This window comes from Mirounga leonina, unplaced genomic scaffold (genome assembly GCF_011800145.1).
Source record: "Mirounga leonina isolate KUSES-001 unplaced genomic scaffold, KU_Mleo_1.0 Mir_154, whole genome shotgun sequence".
NCBI lineage: Eukaryota > Metazoa > Chordata > Mammalia > Carnivora > Phocidae > Mirounga > Mirounga leonina.
Genome location: NW_023270389.1, coordinates 22,815,484 through 22,825,251, shown reverse-complemented (window position 1 = coordinate 22,825,251; position 9,768 = coordinate 22,815,484). Strand labels below are relative to the sequence as shown.

The 9,768-nt window shown below is 35.4% G+C and overlaps 1 protein-coding gene across 1 annotated transcript in view; it reads left to right on the top strand.

Annotated features, from left to right (window-relative positions):
• Window positions 1-240: 240 nt before the first annotated feature.
• LOC118013801 (peroxiredoxin-2-like) overlaps window positions 241-9,768 on the top strand; it is a 134,572-nt gene continuing 125,044 nt past the window's right edge. The window contains exons 1-2 of the mRNA XM_035009593.1: window positions 241-269; window positions 5,716-6,256. Of these exons, the coding sequence (XP_034865484.1) occupies window positions 241-269; window positions 5,716-6,256 (570 nt within the window). The remainder of the gene's footprint in view (window positions 270-5,715; window positions 6,257-9,768) is intronic.

Sequence of the window (9,768 nt, the reverse complement as noted above, 5' to 3'; positions counted from 1 at the left end):
GTTGTTTGCATCAAGATGGTGTGATGGAAGTTGAAATATATTATGGTCAATTATTAACATTGCCATACATTCTTGCATTGTTCCTTTCTTAATTTTGATTTCTAAAAAGAATAATTCTGGAATGTGCTAAGATTTAATGTAGTGCATCATGACAGTTGTCAAATAGTAGCTACACAACACAGCAACCCCTTGGAGATGTAGGGGAAGAGAAGAGCTAGCACTGGGGGTGAATCCGGCTACATGACACTCAGTACTTCTTTCAAAAAAAGGTAACATCATGATTTTGTCAGGACCACTGTGACCTAAATTAAAATTCTTTTTCTAAAAGTATAAACCATTGAAAACTAAGTTTAAATTCCTCAAAGACAAATAGAAAGAATACAAGTACTTTTTTTTTTTTTGCAAAGAAATGTCCTGCACACCTTTCATTTTTTTTTACAGAGCTAATAACAGTCTGGTTTCAAGGAGCAAGTCCCAAGTATAATACTGCATAATTCAGTGTAATACTATGCATCTTTTAGCTATGACACATTTAGTTTCTAAACTTTTATATTTATAGACTAAAAATTACTTTTTATTCAATCTCTCACTTTAAATTTTTGATCTAATGAATCTCATTTAAGAAGAGACAAATTACAATCTATTTCCCACATATTACAAGTGTCAAAGGTCTAAGACATTGTTCCCAGGATAGTTTTGTTTTCAGCTTAGAATTAACAAAACCGGTAACAATATGATCAAAAATAAAATTAAAACAGTATCTTCTCCTTAGGATGGGGTCGTTTCCTTTTTTTAGCTCAGAAGCAGACTGTTCAGTCTGAGCAATTTGGTTTCACTTCACGAGAAAGCCGAGTGGTCCCCCTGCACCTGCGCTTTAAGTAAGCACCACTGTCCCTGGTTTCTAACGAAGCACTTAAACAGCATCTTGAAAGCCTAATGAACCTCAAGCGTATTCATGACAGTTCAAAAGAAGTCCCATGCATCCTTTCACACGATTTATGCAACACACATTTTTAAAAGGAAGACTTATTTTTAGTGCATGGAACTCCCTCTCTTCCAAAGGATCCATGCTATAATGGGATAGAACTGGGTGAGAAAGGGCTCCCTCCTTCCCCAACCACACATCCAGTCCGATGCAACACCACAAAGATTGTTTTGTAAATATTTCTAAGTGTCCTTCCATGAGCATTGACTATAAAGTGTTTTTTTCCCCCCTTACTGCTAAATAACACCACTGCTGTTTACTGCTGCTCCCATTTCTACTACTATTATCATCACGGCTACTATTGAAGCACCTAGTATGTTTCTTTTTTTTTTTTTAATTTTTTATTATGGTAATCACCATAGATTACATCATTAGGTTTTGATGTAATATTCCATGATTCATTGTTAGCGTATAACACCCAGTGCTCCATGCAGAACGTGCCCTCTTTAATACCCATCACCAGGCTAACCCATCCCCCACCCCCCTCCCCTCTAGAACCCTCAGTTTGTTTCTCAGAGTCCATTGTCACTCATGGTTCATCTCCCACTCCGATTTCCCCCCTTCATTCTTCCCCTCCTGCTATCTTCTTCTTCTTCTTCTTCTTCTTCTTCTTCTTCTTCTTCTTCTTCTTTTTTTTTTTTTAACATATATTGTATTATTTGTTCCAGAGGTACAGGTCTGTGATTCAACAGTCTTGAGGCACCTAGTATGTTTCTGATGACACTGAACAACACTGTTATTATCACTTTAAGAGACTAGTAAGCTGAGACAAAGAGGTTAAGTAGAGCAAATAGAAAAATGATATAAAATTGCTATCCACTCTTTAAATCAAGAGAAAATCAGAAAACATGATACAGAGATCTACCTTTTACAATGGCATACCAGCTTGCTTCCTGGCTTAAAAGGCATTTAGCTTCTCTGATGGGTAGTTTGGTGTGTGGCCATCCTTATAGGGGCAGCAGAGCACCTGTGTTTTATCCAATGTTCTGTCCCATTTAAGTCAAGATGAACTTTTTTTTTTTTTTTTTTTTACCCCAGAAATGAAAGTTCTCTAAAATAGTCTGGGTCAGTAAAGAGAAAATCCTATTAAATATTGTTTCAAAATAATTACATACTTTAATACTTACAAATGCTGTATTCTGGTTTAAAAAATAAAAAAAGGAAAGAAATGCATCTTCCTAGGATTTAGAAATCACTAAATACTGCTATGCATTGGGGCACCTGGGTGGCTCAGTTAGTTAAGTATCTGCCTTCGGCTCAGGTCATGATCCCAGGATCCTGGGATCGAGCCCCGCATCAGACTCCCAGCTCAGTGGGGAGTCTGCTTCTCTCTCTCCTTCTGCCTCTCCCCCTGCTTGTGCTCTCTCTCTCACTCACTCTCTCTCTCAAATGAATAAATAAAATCTTAAAAAAAAAAACAACTGCTATGCATTTCACTTTGGTACAAAAGATATTTTTTCTTAATTAAAAACTGTCACAAAAACTAAGACTGACAAAACTCTACAGACTAAAGGGACATTTATTTTATATTAAAAATGATAATGCAGTTTCAGCAAAAATATCTTTTTTCTAGCTGTTGATGAGTATATATAGATTCAAAATACATGGTTAAGAAATTCATTTTTAGAAGCATTTAAAGAAATCTAGTAGTAAAGTGGCTAAGGTTTTGAACAATTTGAAGTCATATAAGATTAATTTTTTTCATATAGGATTAAATTTAAATCACAGTTCTAACTGTATAAACTTTGATAAACAACTGTACATTGTTGTATAATGGGCGTAATAGAAACTGGATCACAATGTCATTTTAAGTATTACATAAACTAAATATGTAAAGCAAGACAAAGTGTACTGCACACGGTAAATAACTAAGTTAATGTCAACTTAAAATTACCAACACTATTTCATTGTATGATAATTTTTAAAAATTAAAATATTGGGGCACCTGAGTGGCACAATTGAGTGTCTGACTGTTGGTTTTGGCCTGATCTCAGGGTCATGAGATCAAGCCCCACGTTGGGCTTCGCACTCAGTGCAGAGTTGGCTTGAGATACTCTCTCTCTCTGCCCCTCTCACTCATGCTCTCTCTCTCTCTAAAATAAACAAATAAATCTTTAAAATATTATTTATTCAAAGAGTTTAAGCAAATTACATTGACAAGTTCTCTATATTATCTATATCTATGAAAGTTTCTATAGTATATTCAAAGAAGCCTGAAAGAATAACTCTGAAGATCCTTAAACATTTTCTTTAAGATTCTCTCCAAAAGAGTAGTCTAGGTATGTTAGTTTTATCCATACATTCAACAGGTATTCTACAGCTACTATGTTGCAGGCACTGTGCTAGGCTACTAACAAATATTGGTGAATAAAAAAAAACACAAATAGTCTCTACTCTATGGTATCTGTGATATTGTTTTGGTTCAATTGCACAGTAAAATTAAAGACCACTTGCAAGTTATGTTGGCACTAGGAGTCTAGTTACAAAAACAACAGCAAAACAGACAATGCCCTAAAGTTAAACAAAAAAAAACATGATTATTTTTAATAAGTTCCTACAAATCTTAGTTAGGAAGAAAGGAAAGGATCCAGAATTAACAATTAGTGTTCACAATCAAATATATGGTAATATACATACAAAGAAGCTATTCTGTTAAGAAACGTGAGAAATTATTGGAACAAAAGAATAGATAGTGAGATAGGCAAGACAAGAGCCTTAGAATAGAGCTTTTTTTTTTTTTTCACAAAACACTGCGAGGCCTGGAGAATTACTATAATAGAATAATAGCTAATATTTTGTAATTGTTTACTCTGTGCCAGAAAATGACAAAGCAATATGTGTGTTTTATATCTTCTAAGCCCCTCAAATAAAATTATTGCCATCTTATATATGAGAACACTGGATTTAGATAGTTCGGTAATTTGTCCAAAGTCACAGGACACGTCACCTATGGCAGAATGGGTTTAAGCACAAATCTTCATGCCTCCAAAATCCAACCACTCATCTACTATATTCTGTGGACAATGATTGATAAATTTAAGACCCTAAACACTCTATATCTTTTTAATGAAACTAACATCACAGGTGCTTTCCTTTGTTTTGTCTGGATAGTAACTAGCTCAGATATTTACTTTGTGAACACAATAAAATCAAGGAAAATTAACCAATGAGAGAAAAAATAGCAACCATGTGAAGATGCAAGCCATGATACATTTGATTTCTGAATAGTTTTATTACCATAATTAAAAAAAACCTTTACTAGAAAATTATCAAAAAGCTTGACAACTAATAGCCTGGTTATCATTTAACTATTGTTTACATTTTATGAATATCTATTATTGATATTCATCAGTGTTTAAAATTAAAGTAAAATATGTAGGATTAAAATACCCTTAAAATTTTTTTTCATAAAATACTATTGGACATGCAGAAAAATAATGAAAATCACATAAAATAACATATTTAATAATAAAAAAATAGAAATAAAATAATGCAGAAAATAATGAAAATCACATAAAATAACATATTTAATAATTTCCTCTCTATGATTAGAAATCTGTTACCAAGTATAACCTAATTTTCAATTTCATTCCAACCTTAATTGAGATTGTCTTGTTCAACAAATGATAATGCACCAAACACACAAAAATATGGTAATATGCTATGCCATGTGCGATAATTATGCTTTCTTGAATTATTGGAAGGATTTATCACACTCTACAGGTATACATAAATGTGAAGGATATTATTCAGTAGGAGGAAAAAAACACAGGCAATTATCAGGCAGGAGTGAGACATTCAAAAACAGCTTTCAAATTGTCACCTCATTGGCACAGAACACATTTTATCTATGGGCCATAAACCACCAAGATAGATATCAGTTACCCTGGTCTCAGAAGCTACAGTCTCATCTGAGAATGGGTATTTTGTATGCCATCTGGTTTTACAGTTCGAGCTTGGCTACATGATCTGGCTCAATAACTCAAAAACTAAAAGTAAAAGTTAGCTCAAACAACTAAAAGATAACAGAAACTCTAAGTCTGAAATTTATATTACGTATGTATGTGTGTGTGTGTGTGTGTGTATTTAAGTTGTATAGAGGGTGGCCTATGATATGTTTCAAACTTTACGACAGAATTATTTTAATCACTAAGCAGCACATATAATTTTTTATTGGCCATGAATCAGCATCATGGTTCAGGCATGTCTAGAGAGAAATTCAGGCTTGCAACAAAGCAGCTGAGAATAACCCTGTGTACATATATGCCATTTAAAAATCTCAGCACAGTGGATTTTAATCAAATACAACACAAAATCAGTTATCTAAAAAAACGGTTTTGTAATATTTACACAAAAGTATTAATTGATCTGGAATTTAGGTTTAAATTTAAATTATTTTAAATAATGTCTATAAAGAAAGGAGAATTTTTTTTTTTTAAAGATTTTATTTATTTGAGAGAGAGAGAGAATGAGAGACAGAGAGCATGAGAGGGAGGAGGGTCAGAGGGAGAAGCAGGCTCCCTGCTCGGATGCGGGACTCCAGGATCACGACCTGAGCTGAAGGCAGTTGCTTAAGCAACTGAGCCACCCAGGCGCCCATATAAAGAAAGGAGAAATTGTAATAGCATTAAAGCAATTCCGAGAAGGGGTCGCTGAGAACACGTGTCGGTGAGTCCAGCAATCCGTGTGTCCTCCTTTTGCCCACGCACCTTTCAGTCTTGACCTCCCAGCAACGCGCCCTTGGGAAAGCCCACACCCAGATTCCAGGCCACCTTGGAGGAGCTGAAGCTTTCCGACTACAGAGGGAAATACTTGGTCCTCTTTTTCTACCAGCTGGACTTCACGTTTGCCTGCCCCTCGGAGATCATGCCTTCCAGTGAGTATGCCAAGGACTTTGGCAAACCGGGCTGTGAGCTGCTGGGGGTCTCTGTAGAGTCCCAGATCACCCATCCGGCTTGGATCAACACTCCAAGGAAGGAACAAAGCTTGGGCTCTCTGAACATCCCCCTGTTGGTGGATATAACCAGAAGCCTGTCCCGAGATTATGGCGTGCTGAAGGAGGATGAAGGCGTTGCCTACAGGGGCATCTTTATCATCGATGGCAAGGGTGCCCTTCGCCAGATCACTGTCAATGATTTGCCTGTGGGGCGCTCCATGGACGAAGTTCTGCGGCTGGTCCAGGCCTTCCAGTACACGCATGAAGATGGGGAAGTCTGTCCTGCTGGCTGGAAGTCAGGTAGCAACACAGTCAGGCCCAACGTGAACAGCAAGGTATAGAATACTTCCCTCCAAACACAATGAGGCTGGCAGACAGGTGGAAAGCTTAGGCTGTTGGCACCACCTATGCCCCTACCTGGATACCCCAACGCTGTGCCAGGAAAGGCCAGACCTGCCCCTTTAAACTCCATAATCCATGACCCTGGAGGGCTAGCCCAAAGCCTTCTCATTCTCCCAGCTGGGAGCTGGTGAATGGTGACCCCCTCCCTGGAGCCCACCTAGCTGGGCACAGGCCCAGAAGTGGACAGAAAAAAACAAAAGCAAACCAAACCAAAACAAATTTCCAAGAAGGAAAGGCCTTATAATAGTACACTCTTACAATGAGAAGAAAATAATTATACATTTATGTTTGATAAAAAACCTATATCCGGAATATATAAGGAATGCCCACATCTCTTACACATCACCGAAGAAGATATACAGCTGGCCAAAGGATGGTGAAAAATGCTCAAAATCATTGGTCATTAGAGAAGTGAAAATTAAAACCAAAATATCATACCCTTACACACCATTCCAAAGGCTAACATTAAAACAACTGATGCTAGTAAGCTTGTGCAGTTGGTAAGAAAGTCAAAATGTAGAGCCACTTTGGAAAATAGGTTGGTGGTTTCTTATAAAGATAGACATAATGTACTTTATTGCCCAACAATCTCACGCCTGGGTATTTACCCAAGAGAAATGAGAATACATATCTGCACAAATCCTTAGATTCCAAATAAATTATTGTTACTCTTGTAGACTTAGTCTTCGGAAGCATTCAAAAGTTGCTTTTTTAAAATCCTGAGAAGAAGAGTCAGGATGCTTTTACTGTGTAACTTGAACACATGAAGTGATGTATATGTCACACTTCACACCTGGTTTATATTCTCCTGTGTTGTTACAACACTGTGTAACACAGTGTAACACTTTCTCAACCTGTCTTTAATTCACCTGGTTTCTCTAAGAGTTGTCCTGGTTATGTTAATGTTTTTCTTGACTAAGAATTCCAGGGGAAAGGAAGGACAAGAATCTTAATTTGCCTCTGAAAATCTTTAACTGACATCATTACATTTATTATACAAACTGCGATCACTATTAGAATTTTTTTCTCAGAAGAAAATTATTTGGTTTTAGCATGGATACTGCTGAAAAAAGGAAGATTAGTTTATGTGATTATAAATCTTATATAAAAAGAGTCAGTGTACATAAATGTACTCGACTGAATAGAGAAAAGATTGTTATTTTGTGAATATTAATAAATGAGCAATATTAATAAGTATACTTTCAGATTATACTTAAAATATGATAGTCCGTGGAAACACTATGTTTAAAAAAGGGAGTATTGAATAAGTAAAATAAAAATTCCGTCTGATTACAAATATCTTCTTATCTCCCTTATCTTGTATTAAAAGGTAAAATTGTGGTCATAATAAATTCTTTGAATTATTGCATATAAAATGAAAGATGCTTTACACTTATGTATGCATAGATGTTTTTGTATGTATTCCTTCTTTTCTATACAAAGTAGAAGCTCTTTTGTTAAAATGATTCAGTACTTTATGACCTTTGCCAAGTTAATTCTTAAAATGAAAAATAACTTTTACATTTGAGTTTGGTAAGATAATTACAATAGATATCTGCTATTCTTTTGAATATCCAATATCCTTTGAATATCCTTTTAATGTTTTTATAAATTTTCACTTTAAGATTCATGACTTTCTGAGGTAAAACTAAAGACAAAACATGACAAAACAAAAACCTTACTATCACAGCACGACCCACATTTTGTAGTATCATTCTGAAATTGGGCATACTTTATGACCTAGCAACACCAGGCAGCAATGAAAATGAAGTCTTCAGCCACATCCAATAAACTGAATAGAACTTACAGACAGGATGTTGAGTGAAAAAAAAGAAAAGTCAGGGGGGAAAAACAGTATATATTGCATGTTTCCATTTATATGAAGTTAAAAAAAATCAGAACTAAACAATGGAGTTTGAGGTCAAGGCAGCAGTTGAATTGGGGAAGGACAAACAGAACAGTAATAGGAGAGGGTAAATGGGAATTCTGTGGGTGATGGTGCAGTTACGTCTAGTGGTATTTACCTGGTCATATTTACTCTGTAATATTTGTTCAAACTATAAAATTGTAAATCATGTGCTTTTTTTTCTATGCATATTATACTTCATTATAACTGTTTACAAAGTTTTAAGGAAAACCTCTAACCACTGGTGGGGGGAAGCAAGGTGTTTTCATACTTGGCAAAGCTATGTTTAGCCAAGCAGACCCACACACATATGACATGGATAAGGAAGAGTATATTATATTAAATTGTTGTTATGGTAACACATTTTGTGTTCATTATTAATCAAAAATTCTGTCTCTTATAAAAAAATTCTGTTCAACCTAGTAGAGTAGGGACCTAGCACATATTTGTTTCCTAACACTGAAATAAATCCATAGTGGCTTGAAAAAACAGATCAGAGAATGGGGGTTTGGGTTGTCACTGCTGAAATACAGATTTTAACAAATTTTATGAAGAGAAGCAGAAAATCAGAAGGGAAATGGATGAAACAGGCAGAGAATTGATGAGGTAGAATCAGGGTATTTCTGGGGAGGTGGCTAATCGTAACAGTATCAAACACGAGTTTCCTCAACTCAATCAGATACACAATGTCCTACGCTGCGCAGGCTATTTCTATATAATAAAACATTTTCTTACCCAAAATGCTTTTAGTAGCTTCCCTGAGAATGCTGCCAGAGTGTTTTGAGATAAGCATATTTATTGTGTTGAACTTTGCTGACATTTGTCCACTGAGATAAGCACAAGAGCAAATTGTTTCTCTGTTGACATTTGTTCTCAATGAAAGTTTTGTTTCCTTTTCTAGTAGGTAATGCCCTCAAAGTGTCCACTGGGTATTAAAACTGTGTCTTTTGAAATTGGCAAAGTGGTTTTTTTACTCTTAAAAAGTAATGTTTCTCTCTTGTTTGAGGGCTTTTTAACAACACCCTTTTGGTATTCTAACAGTATTTACATGTTTCTACTGAGTTGGATATTAGCTCCCTTATGGTTATTATAGCATTATTTAAATTAAATGAGTAATTTTTTGAAATAGCTCACCAGCCTCCTGGAAACATTAATTAATTTCACTGAATCGCGATCCCTTCTCTCAGGGGGTTATACATTCAAAACTTTTCTTCAAAAATATGTAAGAAGTGCTTAGCTGAATAAGAATATTGCATTGCATTACTGGGGTGCCCAGCTGGCTCAGTCGGTAAAGCTTGCAACTCTAAATCTCGAGGTTGTGAGTTAGAGTGTGGGTGTGGAGACTGCTTAAAAATAAAATTTAAAAAAATCCCTTAAAAAAAGAATATTGTATCATTATTTTTAACCAAATTACTTACCTCAATTTGGATAAATAGATAATAGATGATAGATAGATGATAGGTAGATAGACAGATGATAGATAGATGAACGATAGATAGATAGATAGATAGATAGATAGATAGATAGATAGATAGATAG